The 25,663-nt window shown below is 47.9% G+C and overlaps 1 protein-coding gene across 2 annotated transcripts in view; it reads right to left on the bottom strand.

Annotated features, from left to right (window-relative positions):
- The window catches only part of LOC144937049 (protein jagged-1-like), a 119,333-nt gene extending 98,199 nt beyond the window's left edge, over positions 1-21,134 (bottom strand). For both annotated transcript variants that reach the window (XM_078864284.1, XM_078864283.1), the window contains exons 1-2: positions 20,661-21,134; positions 19,428-19,742 (exon numbers count right to left, since the gene is read on the bottom strand). In XM_078864284.1, coding sequence (XP_078720410.1) covers positions 19,428-19,742; positions 20,661-20,735 — 390 coding nt within the window. In that variant the 5' untranslated portion in view covers positions 20,736-21,134. The remainder of the gene's footprint in view (positions 1-19,427; positions 19,743-20,660) is intronic.
- Between the last annotated feature and the right edge of the window lie 4,529 nt (positions 21,135-25,663).

Raw genomic sequence — 25,663 nt, forward strand, 5'->3', positions numbered from 1 at the left:
TTTCATGTTGCAATCAATTGCAAACACACATTATGTGTGTGCTTCATATATTTAGTGATATTTGACCTACAAGACATGATTTGCTATCACCAAAATTTAATTGCATGCATACAAGTAAAACAAATAGATCTGTTTTTTTGTAGCATCACTAGCTCTTCATACCTTAAGTCCTCATTTCAACGCATGCCTGTGACAGGCGATTGCACTGATAGCAAGGTCAAGTATGGCACGGAAGAGTATTCTCAATACAATTATATGCAGCTCTGATTGACACTATTTTGAATGTACGAATGCATATGCCTGAATGCAGTAGTATACGTAAGCAAAAACATCCTTTTGGGTTATATAATAAGTTGCTATATATCCTCCATCATCTATTGGTGTGCAGTAATACGAAGAATTCATTCGATTTGATGTCATGCCAATTGGGAATAAATTGGCAAAATAATCTGCAAAACCGATCAAAACCATTCACTTAAGGAAAGGTGAGAACCCGTTGTGAAAATGAGAGACAAGACACACTGGCACCTGCGGTTGTGAACAGGTTGCAGAGGGGCATGAGATCCAATCTCAGGGGAGTGATCATGGTTGGCAGCCCAAGTGCACAGAGGAGGATTATTTGTTTTATTTTAGTCGCATTAACCAGTGGCACAGTTCTACAAATTAGGCAAATATCACAGCCAAATTTTTCAAAACGGCCCGAATCATATGAACCTCATGGCAGTACCCCGGGGTACCATAGTCCCCCGGCTCTCGCACAATGTGATGCAGTCATTTTAGTCTGTTGATGGTCGTCGATGCGGCAATCGACTCATCCCGACGAGCTGTACACGATGCGCTATTAAAAGTTTAATTTTTCGATAGCGGATTTTTTTTATGCTGTTTGGCGTTCCAACATCGCGGAGTAGCAAAGATATCGGATTGATTGGTACCCCAGTCGCGGAGTGAAGTACACCCCTGGAAAAAATAGTGTCCCAGAAATAAAACATTTAAATGCCTCGGCCATTTTGTGTTATTTGGTACCCCGGGGTACCGCCATAAGGATCATTTAATGTCGTTTATATTTCACATTCTACATCAAGAAACGCATAGCAATTACTATATGAGATATATGATTTCAAAAATAAAAATAAAATGTTTCATTTTAAATAATAGGCATACACCATTTGTGGCTCTTATGCTACAAACATGAACATAACTAATGTTAATAAACAGATTTCAAAGGACACCTGCAAACATGAGGAATGTTCCATAGTTAAGTCAAGCATCTGACTTTATGGGACCACCCATGCAGACAATTATCCGTGGGATGTACCACTTCTTAGAGGGGTCCCCCCCCCCACTTCCCCCCAATCCACACGGCATACCCTGCACGTTCCTCCCCACACCCCAAACCACGATTCGATGCGGCCTGCCTGCGTTGACTGTCTAGATAAGGTGTTTTGCTTACACAATATTCTTTCATTTGCACAGTGTATATCACAAAGATATTCTAGTTTCTGCCCACAGAGAGATATCGCTATGGCCCATTCTGTTTTACATATAAATATGGAAAGCGCGCGATAGAGAATGAGACAAGGATAATCCATCTCTCCCAAAGCAGCACATGCTACTGCAATGTTTTATAGCAATGCAAATAAGCTCCGGCTTTTCTTCCTAGAAATCGTTTTCCTGCCAGTGTTTTCTTTTTTTTACAAACGCATTATTTATGTATTCATAAAATACATATGCAAACACCTCAAGTGAAAATGTCCCTTAATTGACACCGATATAAATAGGAGCTAAGGGAATTAAGTTGTTGTATGCAAATGACTCCAGGGATGTGACAATACATTGATTTAAAACTGATTCTTATGTCTACGATACAAAATGTCCCGAATCGTGTGTGTAAGAATTAATCATGATTTTACGTGAATCCGGCAGCCAACAAGAGGCAATAGAATCAAACTGTAAACGAGAATCAAACATCGATTCCTGGAACGAATCGTGACCCCGGGTCATGACGATTAATCGAATTGCGAGCGGAGTGAATCACCACGTGACTAGTGAATGCGACCATACATCAACAAGTACACTGAGAGTGTGTTTACAACATGTAAACAAATGTAAACAAATGTTTACATTTACAAAATGTAAACACACCACTGATGGTCACAAGCTGAGCGTCACGTGATGTTTGGCAGCAGGCGTGTGCTCAAACGGAGCCATTCATTAACCGCTGGGCGACTGCCAAGAGCGCACCTCCGCGTATTCTGTGAGCGTCAATGTCACAACTATTCCTCTGTACCCACACTCATCCCTTCATATCCTGCGGTCCCTCTTGCACCATACATTTTATGTTGATGGTCTCTCTCATCGATTGAATAGAGGATATATATACTCATCATCATGATCATCACTGGCCATGATCAATCCACTGCTAAATGAAGGTCTCCCAAAGCCGTCGCTACGTCCCACGATCCTGTGGTGGCAAGATGTTCACTACCTCGCCTGGTATGCAGGAGGTCGTGGGTTTAATCCCGACCCTGACGCCTGTATATTTGGAGTTTGCATGTTCTCCCCATGATCGTGTCGATTTTTATCTGGGTCATCCGGTTTTCCCTCCATATTTGGAAATACGCGTTTAGAGTATCTGGCTGCTATAAATGTCCACGTGATAAGCCACTTCGTCGAGCTATCATTTGTCGCCAGGTCGTTTCTCAAATCGAGCTATATAGCTCAGTGGACCTTACCTGGTAAGATAAAAAAAATAATAGTTTAGTTTTTAGTAATAGTCCACCTAGTGTCTGCACACGAGCTGATTCATCATTCTCTTCAGTGGACGGCTTCTCAGATGCATTCATTCCTTGATGATTTGTCTTGACCATCGGCCATCATCCCTATGAGTGGCATGCCCTGTCCAATCCCACTTACTTGTATTACTAATTTGAATTTCAATGTATTTTTTCAAATTAAAAGTATTACGGGGATTACAATTAAAAGCATATAACTGCAATCAACATTTAACTTTCTGCATAGATAAGAAGGCTTTAATGTCTACAAAAATGCGTACAAATACTACATAAGTGAAATAATGTCAGTTGTGATACACTGTTGTTTCACCTTACGAAGAGGGAAAAAAGCCGGTAATGCAACGCCGAACAACCTATGCAAACGTTCCACATTTAAATACAATCCTCACATCAACCACTCCTCTCCGCCCCCACCACAAAGACAACAACAAAAAAACAAGAAGAAAAACTGGTCATCGGTGCTCACACATGAACGGAGATGCAGTGGGTGGTAAATAATGCAATTAAATGCCTCGCTGAACAAAGCAACACCTGCCATGAAGCTGAAATTCGCACTCTGGGGGTAATCTATTGGCAGCCATTACGCTGCCGTGTCCTTGAATAGAAAGGCCCTCCTCTCTCTCTCTCTGTGTTTTGGTGGTGGATCAAGCATTTTGTTCTCTCCGATTGAGGGCCAATCGCGGTAGCTGCCGACTTTCCAGCTCGTACACGTGCACCACACAGCTACAAATTGCCCGCAGGAAATGTTTATTTCTTCCTCTCCTTTTTTTGCCCTGCTTGGAATTATCCCCCCGACAATTAAGAGCGCTGCAAGTAATTGGCCATTTTTAGTTCCCGCAGAATTGTTCTGTGTGAGCGTAATCCTTGTGTTCGGTTGGATATCATCGCGATTCATCTCCAATGTTACACATACAGAGACACTGGAGCACGCAGGGGGAGCTATCGTTTGTACGGCGGAAACTTGTGATATGGCGGTTGCTTCACGTAAAGTCGTAAAAGCACTTGGTTTTTGAAAGTCCAATTATTGACAAGCGCAGTGATAATTAAGAGCACGATGTGAGTCCAATGTACATTGCCATAATTTTGACGTTACTCAGTAATTATATATTTCAGGACTCTGGCAATCCACTGCTGGATGAAGGCCTCCCATCATTCAGCTCGGTGGTGAGTCGAGGTAGAGGGGGAGGGGCCAAGCTGGTGAAGCTGTCACTCACCACTGATGATAGCTGTGACCAATTAAACAACTCGACTTGCTGGATGAGGAGCACAGATATTTCTTGAATCATCGATGCATCTTTCCACCTCTCGCGCAAACATATTTATAATTGTTATGCAAGCACAACTAAATAATCGACTGAATATGTCGCGAAGAATGTATTTCTTAGAAAACAAATGTGATGTGTATGCATTGTGTGAAATGGTATTTGCCCTTGCATAACATTTTCAAAGAGAGAAAAGGAAAACGTCGAATTGCAACCTACCAAAATACGTATCGGTTTACATTCGAGTCCGTGACAGGTATGAAGTAGATGCAGAAATGAAGTATGAATGTGGGTGGTGACAGTAGAGGGTGAATTCCTTGTCTGATGTGACCGTCAGGCATAGTCTATCTTGGTCCATCATCAATAACTGTGTGCATGTGGAAATTAAATACACTATTATACACCGTTGTTTTAGGGTAAGCCCGCTGAGATTCAACGGTTCTGATAAAGAAAATAGGGAATTGTAACCATGATCTCGGTGTATTAAATAAATTAATTAAAAGTTTATCTCGGAACCTCACCCTCCACGTACCCGAACCCTGTAAGAACCTCCTGACCCCAATACACATTTATTATTCGTTGGACAGTTTTTAAACGGGGCTTCAATCATATTCCGGTTTATTATAAATTATAGAATGGATAAGCACTGTCAGGGGCGGTAATAAAAATGTGTAACCTTCATCTCATGAGCTTTCAGATTACTTCTCATTCATTAAAATCGGTTGATATCCCTGAACAAACATACATGCATAGAAAATAAAAAAAGATCTGCTTGTTATGCAGATAAGCATGCAGCAGCAGCAGGGAACAAACGATGAATCATCTGGAATGTGATGCTCTATTATACAGAATTGTACAACTCCAGACCTCAAAGCATCGACCCACCAGCCCTGTGATCTGCATATCCCAATTTACACGTACATTTAGTGCGTTTCACAACGTGTATTGGCACTGATTCGTATTCAATGAAATGTTAGCTGTTGTTTTATCTTTAAAGAATGAGGATGCAAAGCCTCGTAGGTTTCATAACAAATGTCCGAAACTAAACAATAAACTAACCCTCAATGAGCTGTATAGCTCTTTTTCAGTAGTGACCTGGCTACAAATGATAGCTCAACGAAGTGGCTTATCACGTGCAAAATTTATAGAGGGAAAAACCGGAGGACCCGGAGCAAAATCCATGCAACCACGGGGAGAGCATGCAAACTCGAAATCTACAACAGGCGTCAGTGTCGGGATCGAACCCACGACTGGGGTAGTCGACATCGAGCCACGTGCTATGTTTGGACTCTGATCGGCACCCAGGAGCCGGGTTTAACTTTTAATGTTTGGCAAGGAAGCTTGGGATTTCCCGTTGTGGCATTTGAAACGATGGTGTAAGTTTTGTTTTTTATCCCTCCTCGCTTCCACCTCTGTCCATCCAGCAGTAGCAATGATGACACCACAGTTGTCAGGGTAAAGTGTGGGTACTCCCACCTCTTCCAGGATATCCCGCCAGCTTGCAAGAGTAGACCAAAACACCCTCTAGAGTGACTCTCCTGAGGTGCCTTCAGTGGAAACCCTTCTGCCAGCAGTGGCACAAGGTAGCAATTGCATGGCTACACCATTACCGCCTTTTACGAAAGCTTGGGAGTGACTTGGCCAGGATTTTGACGATATGCAGGCAACAATCACATCGATTGTTACACTCATGACAGATGCGTCAAATCACGCGGGTGATATTTCAGTGTAAATGTTTTGAAAATGACATGTAAATTACATGTACAAATGCTAATGTGTGTAAATCCAAATTAACTATTTGCTTGCAACTTAAACATTCAAGGAAAGTGGGTATTAGACTTAAACGTGCGTGACTAGAAGATCGCAATGGCAACAGCTCTGATAAGTTATCTCAGACTTCCTGTGGACATGCAGCAGAAAGCTTTATATAATTTGGTGTGATTTAAATTACGGAAATCACGCATGAATAACAATGATGATTGAGCCATTGTCAAATGACTGATGAAGGCCTCGCCCCACTGTGTCAGTCACTGGGGGTTGTTTGACCATACTTCCCCGCACTAGTCAGTGTAGGTTTGCGATCGCACATCAAGTCCGTCGAAATAACAAAAATTACGAGCGGAAAATAACAGAGACAAAGATTCCCTATATAGCATACAGAGGTTATTGGGCAAGTGATGTTAGCGAGCACCTATTAAGGCCAGCACAACGCACAAGGGGGTGGTGTGGCCATTACTACGTCTGGCCGCCTTTGTCTACCCAGTGATGTTTACACACCGCACCAGGTACTCATTTGAGCCTGAGTTTACCTAGGGGAGACCCAGGACGGCTCCAGATTATTGTCACTGGTGTTGGCCGCGAGCAGGAATCAAGCTCAGGTCGCCGGGTCCGTAGCGCAGAGCGTTAACCACGACACGACCGCTCCCCACACACACAAAGACACAACAAAGATACTACACACCACACCACACAGACACAAATGCGGCGCTACGTCTCCTTCTTCGTATTCGCCAGAGACCAATACTGGCGAACAAGTAGCAGTTTGTGAGTGGAGCATGCTGCAAACACGTGTGTTCCTCGAGGTGTGCCACCCACAAAGCCAACAGTGCCCACCGCGCGGTCGGTCGCCTAATTACCGCCAGCTGTCCCATCTCCGCAAAAAAAACCTCAAATCGGCACTTGCACCTGCATAATGCACAATCAGTAGACGGCAATTATGTCCCCATGGTCCGTTCCTGACTCCCGCGGTTGCTGCTGAAAAAGGAGAGAGTGTTTATGAGGTGTAACTCTAGAATCTGAGAATTGCCAGGAGACTCACGGCGAAACCTGAAAGCATTAACTGCAATTTGCTGGCGGGAAATTTTTAGACGTTTTTTCTCTCCCGACATTATTACCTTTTGTGCTACACGTGCAGTGGATTCAGTAGGGGCTGGCTACACGTCGCTGCGTTTTTGAAGCGCAGTTTATAAAATAGCCTGCAGACGTGTCACCAAATGCATTAGAATTTGGACAATGTGAAAATCCTGGCATATGGTTTTCAAAGAAGAATAACCCTCGTAAAGTTATACATATTTGATATCCAAGCAGGAGTTCGATTATGAGCGAGTCCCAATGCGTCCGGCGCCAAAAAAAGACAGGTGTGATTGATGATAATATAAAAATTCGTCGTATCGCAGTATGACTAATTTCTTCTTCATCTCTGCGTGCTGAGAACATCCCCGCTTCTCTCTGAGCGAATACAATCCACAAAGGTTCCGGTGGGTGGTTATTTCCGCGGCAGAAAAAAAATCAAGCCTGCGCAGGGCACCCATGCAATGATGAGCAGCATGTGGGACCGACCAACGCGGTGGTATTTCGGGGCCTGGACGTAAGACTCGCGCTCGCGAGGGCCGTGAGTGCCGGCAGAGGAGTGGCGGCCGTTGTAGTTCTGGAGCACTGCTCTCTGCGAGAAAGCAGAAGCGTCGCGTAAATTTGAATTGGATGTCCTGGGATGTGTTCACTGTATACACCTGGGCTTGGCATGCACGCTTTTGGGGGGGTGGAGGGGGGAAGTGCCTGTTTCATCTCCTGCATTAAACACCAGATTTCTCACATCCTGGAGGTGGCAGGAAGTTGTTTGTGTGTGTGCTGCCGACATGGTTACTTATTGTCTATCGGCGTTTGATTCCTAGCGACGGCGGGCATCATCAGTCTCATAAAAGGATAGTCCACGTTACTTGCAGTACAGTGGACATGTCATTTTGAAAAACACTTCTTTGATGAGATTTTTTTTGACGGATGTCCGGAAGACTTAAGACAGGAATTTATCTTCCACACCCAAACTAAAGAATACGATAAAATAGTTACCCTATTTACAGCATAAAGACAAAACAATAGCACAATGGCACCGAAGAAGCAACTTTTTTTGTATGTCAATCAAAACTCTGGCCCATAGTCCCTTCGTGAAAAAAAGAAATGCCTTTTTTTTCCTTGAAAGCATCCGCATTTGTCAAACCCTTTATTCTTTGAATCCAGCCACCCACACCTCCATTCCTGCCTCCTCCCTCCCCCTCTCCCTTGTAAAGTCCTCCCTCATCACCCATCATGCCAACCCAAAGGAAATGGCCGTTTTGGCACACCATCTTAGTGTGCTGAGCCAACATTTCTAAACATTTACAATGCTAACCTGAAAGATTATATACACAATTGAATAAATAAGTTAACAAATTAGGCAATTTGTACAGGGACTTTATGCTCGCAACCGAGGCCTAACATAATGTATTAACATTATCTTCATCATCAGCAGCAGCAGCAACAGCCCTTTGTCAATAAACTGCTGCATGAAGAAGGCCTCCCCACGACGCCTTTTCTGTGGTGGGGGTTGTTTATACTTCACCACGCTGGTCAGTCCAGGTTAGTGAAGAAAGATCCCAGGACTGATTCAGATATACTCACCAATGATCATACTATATCATCACCTTATCACTTACAACAAAACATTAACTTGTATTGATCCAGAAAGAGCCTTGTTGAGAAGAATTTTAGGAGGGTCTTGCCTGGGATGTTTGACAAATTCCATATTCAGTATTGTTATGTGTTGCCAGGAAAACAAAACATCTCAGTGGTTACAACGTAATAAAAAAATTCAGCAGGGAGCTGTTTGTCATTGATGGGCCTATCTCAGGCACGTGGGGAGCGGTAATGCAGCAATTAGCGTGCTGCGCTCCGAACCCGGCGATCCGGCTTCGATTACCGCTCACTGTCAACACCAGTGACGATTATTTCAAATGGTCCTGGGCCTGCCCTAGGTTGACTCAGTCTCAAATGGTGCGGTGTGTAAACATCACCACTAGGGAGACAAAGGCGGTCAGGTATGGTGCTAGCCAACCCACCCCTCTGTATGCCATGACGGCCTTCATAAGTGCTCACCAACAGCACTTGCTCCTGCAGCCTGTGCAGGCTATACAGTATACATATCATCTTTGTTTTGTTCTTTCTCAGGAATAAAGAGCACCCCGACCATCATTCGTTGCAATTGCATTTTTGTTTTGTCAATTAATACGGTTGTTCTTGCATCTGCTCCAAATTATCATTGTTTATTACTCTGCATGCAGTCGTGAGGCTCACTTTAGTTAGGCCTTACAATCGGAGGACATTACAAGGGACCGATTGTAAGCAGTGTTTTTCTTGTTCAATTTGCATCTTTTACGAACCATGGCACTATTCTGAAAAAAACACATTTTTCTGTTGTGGTGCTAAATACATAGTTTGACAAACTACATTTGAACGTGATAAGTTACATATATATGTACACACAATGGTGTGTAGGTGGGGTCCTGATGTTGAGTGGTTGTGGTTAACCATTGCAACTGTGAAACATAGTTGTATAGCTCATCGGATTCCCCCCCCCGTGTGATTAAATATTCTGATTCTGAAAAGAAATGTGATTTGCAACTTGCATTTTCCCCACCACTCTGTCAACATTTTAAGATACATTTTCAGCATGATTGCCTTTATTAATTTTATGACTAAATGATGGCAATGGCGGTCATTATCATCATCGTCGTCATTAAATTAAATTTTATACGAGCATCTTTGAGATAAATTGTGACCTTCCAATCATCATTGTTTAAGCAGCACCACTGAGCTAAATTAATCATCTTTCATTAATGGCAAACATAACCCTTCTCTTTAAACAGCGCCTAGATGAATTCACAATCACCGTCAACCATACTTTGCGAACAAAATAAACGAACGACAAACGTGTGCCTTCGACATCCCAAACCGCCAAAGAGAGAGAGAGGGGCGTTTTTTATGTTTACCAAAACAATTCAAGTAGCAAAGGAAAAGAAAGGCACCTGCCATCGTATTTTAATTCTCCCAGGGAGAACTCCCACCGCCTGATGATGCCTGCAGCAGCAGCACAACCACCGCCTGACGATGCCTGCAGCAGCAGCACAACCACCACCTGATAATGCCTGCAGCAGCAGCACAACCACCGCCTGACGATGCCTGCAGCAGTAGCAGCAGCACGACCACCGCCGTCTCCACTGCTACGACTGCGCCACGCGCCCTTGCGAACGCTCAAGGAGCCATAAGCCCTCGCCGCTAATTGCAGAGCCACGAAGCTCTCTGAGCTGCTGTCGCCACGGAGACGAGCGCGGATCCCTCGTCTCCAGGGCGCCGTGCTCAGGGGACCGCAAGGGAGAAAGATCCACGGGGGAGGGGGAGGCGATGGTGGTGGTGGTGATGAGGCGTGGAGTGAGGCTGGCTGGGCATTGCACCTTCTCTGCACTCTGTATTTCCAGGCCAAACTGTATTAATTATTACTGTATTAATTATTACTGTGTCACCATCGTTTCCTCCCAAATATCAACACCCCCATCCCTCCCATTTTTTGTTCATATCATTGATTGCTCACATACGGATTTGCCACCTATAATAGAAATCTTATTTTTGCCAACTATATTATATAATCTCTTCCTCATCCACCTATAATTTTTCATCTCTTCCTCGTCTACCTATGGAACTATAGAACTGAGTCTGTACTCTCTCTGGGGGGGCATGCAAAGCATTGGCAATGTGCAAACAAGGGGTTAAACTACAGTGTAGCACAGCTGTAGAATACTGTACACTATCACGTGTGGCTATTTCTAGATAATTGTCATCTCTGCTTCAGTATGATGGCATAATTAAACTGAACTTATCACCAATCATGTCCAAATCACCATGATCATAGTCATTTATCAAGCTCTGTGGTCAGCACATTCCAATGTCCGCATATATTGAGTGTGTTTTGCATAGAGTATTGTCCATTATATTGCACTGATTGGTAGACAATGACATTTGAACTGTTTGACCTTTAAAGAATGGGGCTGCACTGCCTTGGGTCTCATAACACATGCCCTATACTAAACTATAAACGGAACAATTATTTTATTATTTATTTTACCAGGTAAAGCCCACTCAGCTATTGGCCTCTTTTACAGAAGCGACCTGGCATCAAATGTGAGCTCAACAAAGTGTCTTATCACGTGGACATTTATAGCGCTATAGAACAACGAATTTACTATCATTAGTAAGAGTCTATTTTAGCTTTTAGGAAACCCATTGAACTGTGAACCTACCACAGGCGTGACATAGCATACGTATATGTCATAATAATGAATGAAAACAGTTAAAATACTACACTGCATAATCGTGTGACATACACACAACATAATGTAAGAGTCACAATAATGCAAATTACTGCACTGCATAGTACGTGCAGTACATGGTGTAGGAATGTTTAGTGCACGTGTACACTCCCTTATAAGTGCATAGTATGGAACACACGCAGCATTAGGCATACACACTTATACAGCACACGAGGCACATGTATGCGGTATGTCAGACGACATGTGAGAGACGTGATCAAGATTCGTGGATTAACCGTCGATGAGGTTAAATGTACGAGGTGGTCCGGATGTCTTGTGACCCCCATTTAAGTCTCAAACACTTAATCCTTGGATACCAGTGGGTGTGAAAACATAAATGAATACGCAAATGAAATTGTTTTTGGGGGTCAATTAATTTGGGGGTCACAAGCCATCTGGCCCGCCCTGTACATCTTCATGCCGATCCTGGAATTTCCATTTGGATTTGAAATAAAGCGCCCATCCCCCAATACCCCCACCCCGCCCATAACCTGCCCTTCTGAATGATCTCACCTGATCTTTATTGGCGCACACTTTACAACCCGCTTCGGCACGCTTCGGCAATTCCTTGTAAAAATTATAGTTACGAACGGCGCCAGACAACATAACCGGTGGTTCAGTGGCGAGTTTTGTAAGGGTGCTGACCAGTTCTCAATTCTCATATAGTTGCGTATGCAGTTATTAGTTACATATTACATAGATTATCTTCATACTGTGTCACTGTCAATGGATGCTTAAGACCAAAACGAAGTCCAAGGAGAGGACAAGTCATGCCAAACTCTACTTTGCAACGCTTTAACAATAAGACAACACCTGGGATATAAAACAATTATCATCCAGATTTGGCCCTGATACGGCACAAAATTGCTTACTCTCGGCATGGCACTGAATGTAACTTTTTAACCACACAAAAAAATCCGTGCTTATCAACACCACTCTTTGATTATCCTTTAAAACGCCACTCTTCTCTGATGCTTGTAGTCATTAACGGGACCAATAATTCCGGCCACTTTCAAACACGTGGCATGTATTATTTTAAAGCGAGTCAAATTACAATCCCCCCCACTCCCCCCGTTCCGAACGGCTTCCACATTCGCGTTATAAATGCTGGGCAAATAATGAAATAAGTGGTAACTAAATAAATAAACCCCGGCTCATCACGCGCTCACGAACACGTGCTCACGTGTGCATGGTTTGAGCGATCTCTTCCACACCCCCGGTTGCTATGACTGTACGCTATTTCATTTCTATAACGACAGGAGTGTTGGTGCCTCCTGTTTCGCGACCACTCCTGGCCTCGTTTATTCAAAGACGATCTGAGGAGCAAGTTGGAAATTCATCACACCGCCCTATTACACCATGGATTCACAGTCACACAACCACGCCAAAACTTTCGAGAAACAGCTTCGATTGCGACAACCGTGGATCACGCAGACATCGACTCAATAGAAGCCTGCTGACAAAGGTTCAACACAAAGATAAAGAAAGGCGCAGTCCTGATATTACTTGCTCACACAACACTTACTGCTGGTGGAAGGGCCTTACAATTACCCTCTTAGAGTCTACAGGGCCACTGAATAATAGGGTATTTGCTAATATGTTCACAGGGGGGCAGATATCTTGGAAGAGAGTACCCACACTTTACCCCACCACACGCGTCTGCGGTGTGCCCACTCACACTTCTGCGTCGACAGGTGGTGGCATTTCAGGCACCTTTCCGTTATTTCAACTGCCGCGCCAGGAGGAGAATTCTACCGGCGACCTTGGCAATGCATCACCATTTACAGCCACAGCAGCAACCCTCGGCTGGGAATTGCCACTCAATGCCTCTTCTTTCACACCTCGTTGTGGCTGGCAAAATCCAACAACTAAGCGGGTTTCTCTGAAAGCTTGCAATGGTGGTCCATCCTCAAGGTAGAACTGCGTGAATGGAAGTTGTGTACCGATATATGTCAGAGGCTGTGAAGGCAGAAAATGGCGATAGGTGGCTGGGAAGTTAATTACGCCAAAGAAAGGCTGATGTTTTATTCTCCACTATAATTTTTCTGCTGGTGCGTTCCATGCAAAGGGTTATTCAATTCCAGGTTCGATTTTTGCGAGATATAAAGCCTCTTCTTCGGAGTGTTTCTGTACACGAATTACTAATATGCATAGTGCACATGGCATACATACATACAAACAACCTTCCCACTCATTTCTTATTCAAAAGTATGTACTGTATTGGCATAGCAGTATAGCGGGCGTAACAAGGTGGAACGTTGACTGTGTTTCTGGTGGGGGGAGGGGGTGGAGGCGTTGTGAGCACGATAGAACTCGATGCTGTGGCACGTGTAGTACATGATGTGCAGACCTTTTGTCAAAATCCACTGCTGGATGAGGGCCTCCCCACGCCATGCGGGTCGTAGCGGGGGGGGGGGTGCTATGTGAGTCTACTTCACCGCGCTGCTGGTTGCGCCACTCCCCTATAAGAAGACCTGTCACGCATCATGGTTATGGGGCGCGACCACTACTGGACGAGTCGCACAAAACGTTTCGGAGGGATGGCCCCTGGTCTTTGTCGAGAGACCCCCACCACCTTGGATAATATTTCAATGGCAAACCGTGGGCCTGCCTTCCCACCCACGCACACACGCGCTTGAAGGGAAGTCTCAGAGCTATCTCAACAACACTACAGAGGCACGTGGTTGATGCCAGGGCAAAAACCCCTTCCCTCCCAGAGAAACAAAGACAAAGATCACCCACACGGTGTGAACAGACTGTTGGGGCAAGTGCTGTTTGTGAGCACCAATGAAGGCCGGCACGGCACACGAAGAGGGTTGGGTGGCCAGCGCTACGCCCGACCGCCTTTGTCTCCCCAGTGGCGATGTATATACACCGTACGAGGTACTCCGTTGAGGCTGAGTCCACCTAGCAGAGGCCCAGTTAAGATAATCGTCATTGGTGGTGTTACCCGTGAGCAGGAATCGAACTGGGGTCGCCAGGCTCGTAGCGTTTGTGCAGGCACGAGCATCATCCACAGTAGCCAAAGTCGCTAATTAATACGTCCACCAGAAGAACATCTCCAATGGACGAGGCGAGGGGGTACCCTGAGTACGTGCGACAGCGGTTGTCCTATCGATATGATTAATTTAATTTTATCGACCACGGATTTGATGATGGGCCGAAGCCGACCCTCGTTCCGCATATGGACAGACAGTAATAACAACAGCAACAATGCGCATCGGTCATTTCTGCTGCCCTTGTAAGCACTAGCAGCGCGAGAAAAGCGACCACTTACGTACTCTGTAGAAATTCTTTCGCACCGTACGTATCGTCAACCGTGATAATTATCGGAGGTTCCTACAACGTTGGCAGCTGCCAACCCGCTACACCCCCCACGATTTACAAAGCATTCGCAGACAATTCCTCTGCGAGCAAAAAGCGAGCGCAGCTGATGCGGCAGTCCCCCCCCCCCGTCTCGACCCAGATCCATTCCCTGACTTTCTGTTTATTGTGCGCGAAGCCACCCACCTGTTGTTACCGCCACTGCTACCACCGCTTTCACATCATCGAGTGTTGGTTGCACTCTGCGTCGCTTGCTCCGCACACCGGTCGAGATACGCAAATTGGCACCGACGCAGCGACACGCGCACTGACACACTGACACACACGCTGATACAATGACACGCACATTGCGACACAGTGACACGCGCACTGACACACTGACACGCACGCTGATACAATGACACGCATACTGAGATAGTGACACGCACACTGACACACTGACACGCACGCTGATACAATGACACGCACACTGAGACAGTGACACGCACGCTGATACAATGAAACGCACGCTGATACAATGACACGCACACTGAGACACTGACACGCACGCTGATACAATGAAACGCACGCTGATACAATGACACGCACACTGCGACACAGTGACACGCGCACTGACACACTGACACGCACGCTGAAAGATACAATGACACGCACATTGAGACAGTGACACGCACACTGACACAATGAAACGCACGCTGATACAATGACACGCACATTGAGACAGTGACACGCACACTGACACACTGACACGCACACTGACACACTGACACGCACACTGATACAATGACACGCACACTGAGACAGTGACACGCACGCTGATACAATGACACGCACGCTGATACAATGACACGCACATTGAGACAGTGACACGCACACTGACACACTGACACGCACGCTGAAAAATACAATGACACGCACATTGAGACAGTGACACGCACACGACTGATAATAGTGACATGAACACTGACACAGTGACGTACACACTGGCACACAATGATGTACACAATTGCATTAAGTGCCGCACTAAATAAAGAACACAGTGACACGCTGGCACACTCACTGAAACATAATAACACGCACATTGACACACACAATGACACACATCCATGCACGTGAGTTTATCGTGAGCGGACTACTTAAGACACTTTTGCCGCATCTGGGACAAACACAACACCAAACAATTGTTTATAGGCTCCCTCAATGAAACACAGACTAAACAGCCGAGACGCATTTACCCTGGCCAATTCGCGGCACTGCTTTGGGCGAAAATATCGAAAATTCTGGCACATTTTCGAAAAAGTATTCGCATTGGTTGACCCAAATCACGAGAATTTGACTGTCTCTGAGCCAATGCAGTAAAAACAGGAAGAAGCAACGGTAACAACCAGCCACCAACAACCCAACAACACAGTCGCAAAGTCCTAAAAGTCCTAACAGGATCGGGATCCTCCCAGATCATGCAATAGCCGTGTCCCCTTTTATTTCGCGAGGCTGATTATTGGTGGGTGGACGCATTGAGCGAGCACGGGGCTGACACACTTCCCCGCATCCCACTCATGATGCCCTCCCCGCTCTTGCCTGTCCTCAAAGCGCTCAGTGTAGCATAAAGAATGGGCAGACAGATGGGCGGGTATGTGGGAAGCTACTGCAATACACAGACAACGATCCCTCCCTCCCGTATAGCCTTAAGAGACTGTTGGGGCAAGTGCTGTTAGCGAGCACCTATTAAGGCCGGCACAGCACACGCGGGGGTGGGTGGCCAGCACCACGCCGGGCCGCCTTTGTCTCCCTAGTGGCGATGTTAGCACACCGCACCAGGTACTCTTTTGAGGCTGAGTCGACCTGGGGGAGGCCCAGAACCAGCTCAAATATTCGCCACTGTTAATGATCGTGAGCAGGAGTCGAACTCGGTTCGCCGGATTCGTAGCGCAACGCGCTAACCGCTGCGCCACCGCCCCTCTGCAATACACACAGACACAAGTCCCAACCGCCTTTGTCTCCCCAGTCAATGACGACCATGATTTCCGTACACCGCACAAGGTGCTGTGCTCGTTTTAGGCCGAGTCAACCGAGGGTAAAACAAAAACAAAACCCCAGGACCGGTTCAGGTATCACCCGCGTCCATCACTGATGGGTCAGTTGGAAATCCAACTTCGGTAGTGGGCTATCGTTCGTAAGCGCAGTGGGCCGACCACTGCGCCACCGCCCCGCAGCGTAGACACACACACACAGCCAGACACACACACACACAGCCAGACACACACACACAGCCAGACACACACAGACGCACACACAGACACAGACGCACACACAGACACACACAGACACACAGACACACACAGACACAGCCAGACACACAGACGCACACACACAGACACAGCCAGACACACACAGACGCACACACACAGACACACAGACACAGCCAGACACACACAGACGCACACACAGACACACAGACACACACAGACACACACACACAGCCAGACACACACACACACAGCCAGACACACACAGACGCACACACACAGACACACAGACACAGCCAGACACACAGACGCACACACACAGACACACACAGACACACACAGACGCACACACACAGACACACAGACACACACACACAGACACACACAGCTGCAGTGCATATCGTGGTAGATTCGGCATCAGTGCCCTGGCAACAAGGAGTGGTGATACCGTGGAAACTCTTGTGGCGCAGAGGCGCAACGCACCGGTGCCGATTTCCCAAAGGCAGAAGGGAATGAATGGATGAGCGACCCCCTTCTCAGGTGGGCTATTACATCATGGAATCGCGAAAGACGGGAATCGCTCGGCGAGGCTTTTCATACAGCTGGGGATCGTGCACGGCTGCCGATGATCACGGTGATCACGATGATGATGATGACACGGTGCACTGTCTTGTGGGGCCGTGGAGCACGCAAAACACCCCGTGACGCACGCTCGAGAGAGACGTCCGCTGCGGTCCACTTCGCTTCTCTCGGTGAGCAAACACAAAGATCCCCACCCCCCCGCCCCCGTATAGCCTCAACAGACTGTTGGGGCAGGCGCTGTTCGCGAGTCGCACCTATGAAGGCCGGAACGGCACACGCGGGTGCTGGGTGGCCAGCACCACGCCCGGCCGCCTTTGTTTCCCCGGTGACGATGTTTGCACACCGCGCCAGGTGCGCATTTGAGGCTGAGTCGACCTAGGGGAGGCCCCGGGACCGGTTCAGATAACCGTCACCTGTGTTTCGCCGCGGGCGGGAATTTAACTCGGCTCGCCGGCTTCGTAGCGCAGCGTCGCGCTAACAGCATGAAGACAGAACGCACGCCACACCGACTCGTGGTGTATCACGCTCGGCAAAGCCGCACAGCCGCGTGTCGCGATCGGCCTCGCTGTGCAGATCGCATACGGAGAGACTGCACAGGACAACACTGTCCTGCCAAGAGGTTGATTTGCGTTTTTTCGGTCGCAAAAGGAACCGCGGCTAAAAAAAGAATGGGGGCTCTATAGGCTGGCAACACTCGCCACCGCTGCCATAATTAGGCTCTCAAATGCAATAGCCCAAAGCGGTTCCATCGGGGTAGTGTTACTGCGCTGACAGGTGCGCGCCTGTGAGTCGAGTGTGCTCGCAAAGAGGAGGGATGGGAGTCGTGGGTTCATTGTTCATTCTGATGGAGAGGGGGTGCTGCTGGTGGTGGTAGGGTGGTGGAAGGAGGTGGACAAAACTGTTCGCTAGTTCGTGCGACTCATCCGCGAGTCCCGATCTTTATTTCGACTGGGGGAATATGGGGTGGTGGAGTGGGGAGGAGGCCAGCAAGTTACAACAGAGTCGAGGCAATGCATGGGGGGGGGGTAGAAGTCATGGTATAATGAGAAGTCATGGTATAATGAGAAGTCATGGTATAGTGAGAAGTCATGGTATAGTGAGAAGTCATGGTATAGTGAGAAATCATGGTATAGTGCCCAAAGACTCACAACAATAAAGAATACCCGTGAAGCGTGGCGTGCATCATACAGCTTGGGCAAGGTGCCAGCCAGCGGGCACCACGCCCGGCCGCCTTTGTCTCTCCACTGCCGATGACGATGTTTACACACCGCGCCACGCACTCATTTATGGCCGAGTAGACCCAGGCGAGGTCCTGGCCCGACTCTGATTGGCCGTGACTGAGAATCGTCGTCAGGTGTCAGCGGTTCGCAGCTCAATGCGCTAACCACTGCGCCACCGCTCCCCCCCCAAGCCCCACACACACGAACACACGGGCTGTGGATTGTAAAACATTGAGTGCGTTGCTGCCCTAACGCGAGTGCAACGCACATGATATCCGGTGATATTCTAATTTAAGGCTGAGTCGACCTAAGGGCGGCCCGAACCGATTCAGAGATATGCCATTGCTGGTAACATACCAGCCTCATCCGTGTAGCCGACACAGACTTCCGGGGTAAATGTTTGTTCTTGATCACCTGTGAATGCTGGAACAATGCCCGAGCGCCTTTGTCTCCCCGGTGATGATGTTTACACGTCACACCAGGTACAGTACTTACGTATGGCTCAGTTAACACACACGGAAATCGTATCCCCGTGCAGCTTACATAGGCTGTTTGGGGCCAGTGCCGTTAGCGAGTACCTATTAAGGCCAGTAACTACGCTGGACCGCCTTTGTCTCCCCACGTACCACGTTTAAGGCTGAGTCGAGCTCGGGGAGAAGTCGACACAGACTGTCGGGGTAAATACATACTGTTCGCGTGCACCTACGAAGGCCGAAACGATGACCAACCTCCTTCGAAGATGCATACACATCACACAAACAACTCACTTGTGGCTCAGTCGAATCGCGTGCATAACACGCGCACACGATCACGCGCACGAACTCACCGGCCACGCGAACTTGAAGGGGATGGAGATTCGCCCTGCGCTCTCGCCCCTGACGTTGCTGCGCATGGTGAAGTTATTCCCTCCGATCACGGGGGTCGAGCCATTGCCCAGCACGCAGGGGCTGCTCTTGCTGAGCAGGATCGACGCCTGCTGGTACTGGCGCAGGCACAGCGACACCGACGTGCGGCACTGCTGCGGGCAAGGCGCGCCGGCCCGGGGCCTCTCGCGCGCGCAACATTCCCCGCTTTGGAGTTCCCCGTGCGCGTTGACGAGCGACACGAGTTGGAACTCGACGTATCCCGTGCACAGCGCCATCTGAAACGGGCACAATGAGAGAGGATGGAGATCGAGAGAGGAGAGAGACAAAGGCGGACGCGTGAGCGAATGGATTGTCTTGTAAAGACATCCCCCAGGTTGTTCACACGCGCTGTTGATATCGAATCGATAAGGTTACAGCACTGCTATATATATAAACAATACATCATTTATTATAGTTATAATTAGCAGCGTAGGCAACGCTGAGTCGGAACAATCGGGAATGCCGAAATCGTGGTAATTTATGTCGCCTAATGTCGCCCTTTAACAGGTTCCCAGGATTCTCTGACTAAAGGGTGCAATAACGCACGATCGCTGTTGCACTCTCGTGGCAGTGCCTTACGCCAATCGATCTCTCCTGCTCCAACCCTCTTAACAGCGTTCCGCTGGAGGGGAGATGGTGGGGTGGGGGGTAAATATTGCGCGTTAAAAATGAAGCTCCGATTATACTTTTGCCACCAGCGATCGTGGGGAGCGTCCACGCTCGACTCATCATCTCATTTGACGGCGCGATGCGCAATGTGCCCGTGCGGGCATTTCTCGTCGTGTGCCTCTCGTTGCGCGAACCGACACAGCAGCCGTGCGATGTGCAGGCGAGCTCGGTGATTACTCATTTGCTACCCCCCTCCACTAGAATTGACACAGAGAAGGAAAACATGTATCCCCAAAGCCTCTCCAACATCTTCCCACCAACAGCAATTGAACACGCGTGTTGTACATATCGGTAGACGCCGTGAGATCATGGGAAACCCTTCATGACTGCCGTGCAATGAACTGTTGAGAAGTCAAGGAGCGACAATAATAAACCAGCGATGTCGCTGCGCGTGCTTCAGCCCTTCAAGCGAGCAACAGGAGCAGGCGAGCCGTGATACACACAAACATTCAACAACATCTGGCAATCAACATCCATCGCCTCACCTTTGCTAAAGACATCACGAGGAAGGCGGTGAGGATCACAGTGGCAGAGCGGCGGCGGCGTTGTCCGTAATCCATCGTCGCGGCGCGCTGCGTGGGTGTTGGTATCGCTTCGCGATTTCTTCCGTTCTTGTTGGTACGCAGGGGTTTGTCTCCTTTTAATATAATCTCCCTTTATTTGTTTTAAATGTTCTCGTCCAAAACACACACACGCAGAGAAGCGGACGGAAATTAACGCAGTCGGGGATGGAGGCGGCTCCCTCGCAGCTGCTGGACGTCGTCAGCGCAGCCTGGCTGGACCGAGTGAATAGAAGAAGCGAACCACCATCATCATCATCGTCGTCGTCGTCGGGCGGTATTCCGAAGCGACCTCATTGAATGGTGGCGACTCGCGCAGTGTGAGCGAGCTGTCAGGGCTCGCTGTCACCACACGCGCACACCTCCCCTGCCGCCCGCCAATCTCCCTCCCACCACCAACCCCCCCTCTACCTCCCTCTTCTCCCCTCCCCCTCGCTTCACGATCCTCCACCCCACCCCTCGCCTCCCTCCCTTCCTCCTCCCCTCCTTGCCATCACAAACACACACACACACTTCCTGCTGCTGCACGACCTCTACGCCACGGGGTTGTCATGTAATTGTAGCGTTGCCGTGTCAGGTGCCCACCACGTTCGTTGCATTCGGCGCCACGCGACTCACTGACCAGCGCGGTGAAGTATGGTCAAACAACACCACCCTTCCCATTCGCAGCTGGCGCGTTGTGGGAAGGGTTCGTCCAGCAGTGGAGTGACAAAGGGCTGTGATTCATTACTGTGATTGTTGTCCGCGTGCCTATTTAACACGTAAAAAAGACCCCCCCCCCCTGCAGCCTGAACAGACTGTTGGGGCACAAGCGCCGGCTGGGTGGCACACGAGAGGGGGTGGGGTGGCCAGCACCACGCCCGGCCGCCTTTGTCTCCCCAGTGGCGATGTTTACACCCCCACCACCAAGGGGCCTGCTCATTCAAGGCTCTGTTGAATCGCACGGGACCCACCGGGGTTCTGTTATCGCTCGCCACTGGACGTCTCTTCGCTGTGACCGGTGCGCTAACCACTGCGCCACCGCTCCTCACACGCAGTTTGTGGATTGTATGTGTTTGGGTGGTTTTTTATTCATTTTAAATCACTGAAGTGACGGTGACCCTCAATGATGTAGTTGGTGCCAGATGTCAGAATACTTAATCGCTTGGCCAATTGTCGTTATTTTGACGGGTGCTCGGTACAGTATTGCATGACATTAACTAAGTATTGCAACATCCCACTTTACAACATATGTCCACGTGGAGTTTAAATGCTGTATCGATGCAAGGCACCTGCTTTTTTACAAAGAGCACGTTGCTATTTTGTATACGGATAGAATATCGCCGTTCGTGGTCGATTTCTGGGGTTTAAAGGTGGAATCACATTGATTGCCGAATCACGTTGCCTTTCGCACGAATAAAAGGGGCATAATTTTTTTGCGATCAACGAATATCCACGGATAATATTGGCGCGACGGCGTCGTGAACCCGTTGAACCGAGTTCAGTTCCCGGCCACGGATAAACACAACCAGTGGGGAGTTTCTATCTGCAACCGAGTCTTGATCCCTCCCTTTCGCTAAATCCGCACTGACAATCGCGAAAAAAAGTATGGCCAAACAGGCCCCGTGACTGACGCGGCGGCGTGAGTGGGCTCTCATCCAGCAGTGGATTAACAAAATGGTGGTGTGGGAATAAATGACGTACCCCAACGTACCAAGCAAGCGGCAGGCGGGCGGGTGGTGTAACTCGAGCAGGGATTGTGTCCAGCGTGGACAAAGAAGAGGAGGGGGTAATGTTTGTCCCTGGCTGGTGATTGCAGGGAACGCGGCTCAGCGTTGTGGTGCACGTCTTCCCCCTACTGGTGACACGAGTCGCAGTGCCATGTGCGCGTGAGGGCAGGGCCCAGAGTGCCTGGTGCGATGTGTAAACATCGTCACAAAGACTCAACTATGAACTTTAACAAAAATATATTTTACCAAGTAAGGCCCACTGAGCTATATAGCTCATTTTTTAAAGAAGCGACCTGGTCACAAATGATAGGTCAACGACCTATCATTTAGAGCAGTCAAATACTCTAAACGCGTGATGTTGATTCTAAATTTGGAGGGAAACACCGGAGGGCCCGGAGAAGAATTTACACGACCACGGGGAGAGAGACACGCAAACTCCAAATACACAGCAGCAGCAGCAGGTGTCAGGGTCGGGATTGCATACCATGCGAGGTAGTTAACATCTCGCCACCATGGCGTCCTAGGGAGACAAAGGCCGCCGGGCGTGATTCTGGCCATCCACCCCATTGTGTGTCGTGTCGGCCTTCATGGGTTATTGGCTAACAACACTTACTCCAACAGTGAAAAGTGTGAATTTCGAAAGAAAAGATGACCTCCATTAAGTGTTTACTCTTTCAGCTCCACGCGGATACATTCATCAAATCGTGCGCCGGGGCCTTTATGAGAAAAATTTTGGTTGCAATTTGTGTATGCGAAACAGGTATGGGGAGCGACACTTAGATGGTGTTGTGCATGTGTTGAGAAGAGCCGGAGAATATGCAAATGAGAAGACTCCGAACATCCCTTCGCCTATCATCCACGACTCTTATTATCTGCGTGAGCTGTTGGGTAGGAAACAAACTCCCGTTATCAGCAGTCCTATTATTCCAATTATTCACGATTTATTTTCTCCCATGGTCATTGCGGTGCCGCTTTCAAAATAATGGTTAAGAGGAGTTGGGTGCTTAAATGCATTTCATCATTTTAATGGGTACATGTGACTGCCCCCCTCTCACTCCCCCACCTGCTCCCCTTACAGCCACTCGTGGCAGCTACATTCACCACGATATTCAATTAAAAAAATATCGGTCCTTGAATTGGATTGCGACAACTTGTCGAATCACAACAAGGCCGTTATCAACACAGTAAAGTACGTGGAATGTCAGTGCTTTTGACATGTTATGATTGATATACACGTATTCATTCATTCGCTGGTGGTTAGCGCAATGCAATGAGAACCCTGAGTTGGCTTCCTGGTCTTGGCGAACGTGAGTGGAAAGTGATATCTGAGCCGATGCTGGTCTGCCTCATTCACCGACCCGCACGAACCAATGTGGTTCAACAATCCCCGTACACTGGCACGGCATGGGGGAGACCATCCAGCATTGGACTTACACAAAGCTAGACGTATTATCACTTACTAATCGAACGTCAAACTTATGTAAGTGCACACTGATTACATTACATCAATACGCACTGGTGTATTTTGTGCACAGCATTGATGAGTGTTTTTTTCATCAGGGAGTATTGCCTTACACAGCAACCAAACGAAAATAAAACAAGAATGCATGTTTTACAAAAACAACAGAAGATTCGTAACACGATTGAACGAATACGTTCAGCAACAATAATTTTGTTGGGGAACAAGCCTGTGTACACGAAAAACCCGTTTGTGAAATGCGTCTTGATGTCAAGTACAGCTTTCAGGACACGTAATACCTCTATCTTTTATCGTCATCATCATCACACACGTTATGCTTTCACGTGAAGCGTCGACATGTGTGTGTCAGACGAGATAAAGGCTTTGAATACGGGAATGGCAATTTCTCAAAGAGTTTAGGCGTATCGAGGTGCAGGTTGTGTGCAAAAAGTCGCAGTCGACCATGGGTCCCTTTGAGCAAACTCCCCATGAATTGATCTACTTAGAGAGACACCCCCGAATTCCAAACAAGTGAAAGGAGACTCTGCCACAATGCCCCAGTAAATAATTCACGACGAGTCTCCTGACCTGCACCGTAGCCTCTTACATCACCCGCTCGCCCTCTCACCCAAGTCTACCCCCTCCTCATCCTTCTGCTCCTCCTCCCCCTTTGGTTCTGTCTCTTTGGACCAGTGCCGCAAATCCTCACGCTTTTAGCGGCACGTGCGGCGAGAGACCTTTGCACCCTTCCGACAGGAGGGAGTGCACAGATGTGTCACCGCAAGTCAAAATTGGCGACAAGTGTCTTCCCTGTCCAAACTAGCGACGGGCAGTGGCGTAGCCTCGAATGTGCAGACAGCACCGCTGTGCTGTGCATCGGGACCCTGGCACTGGGCTACGAAGAGAGGGAGAAATGCGACATTCAATTCCTTGCACCAGGAGCCCATGCTAAGCACGCTGCACCACTGGTGATGGGTAAAGCTCACCGGCTTTAGTGGCTCTGAGCTCGGGTTGAAATTTAACATTCTTATGGCAGTGGCCAGTTTATCCACTTTCTTCAGAGGACGACCATTGGTTGACTCCCTCCCCGCGATTCAATTAATTTTCACAATGCAGGATCACGCTTCAATTCAAGAGAATATTCCTTTTCTATGCCTAAATGCATAGCCTCTAAGTGGCTGCTGGAGTCACGTGACTAATATGTATAAATTCCATTTCATTACAGCATGCACAGTTCGATGCAAGTATTGCGAGCGTCAGGATCAATTTTAATCGATGAATCAGCGCGTCGTTACAAGCCGACTTCCTAAAAACTGGTGCTCATTTTATTGACCTGGTGGAGATGATGGGTTGAACCCCACAAGGATTACAACTCTGAATCTTATAACTCAGGGGTGGGTGTTCTTCCACACGGCACCTCCCAGCCAGTGACTTCACCAAACCCCTCAAAGTGAAATATACTTCAGCTTTGCATAATGTGCGCGAGTCTTTGTGCAATTGTCGGCGTCTCATAAGTGTCTCCGTGAGCACTGAACATTTATTTGATCGAGTTATTATTATTGCATTATAACTTTTGCTTTTTTTTTAAACGTGGTTTTTGTCTGCAACATGAACGTGTGCTGCTGCAGACAACAGCTGACATTTACAGCAAAGAAAGTGGGCAGTGTTTTCATAAAGCATCATGTGATGGTGCATCATGTGTGGAGGTGTGTTTTTTTTCAATAAAATAAAATCAACTGACCCAAGTTGGAGAAATTTCC

The sequence above is a fragment of the Lampetra fluviatilis genome, chromosome 18 (genome assembly GCF_964198595.1).
Source record: "Lampetra fluviatilis chromosome 18, kcLamFluv1.1, whole genome shotgun sequence".
In the NCBI taxonomy this organism is placed as follows: Eukaryota; Metazoa; Chordata; class Hyperoartia; order Petromyzontiformes; family Petromyzontidae; genus Lampetra; species Lampetra fluviatilis.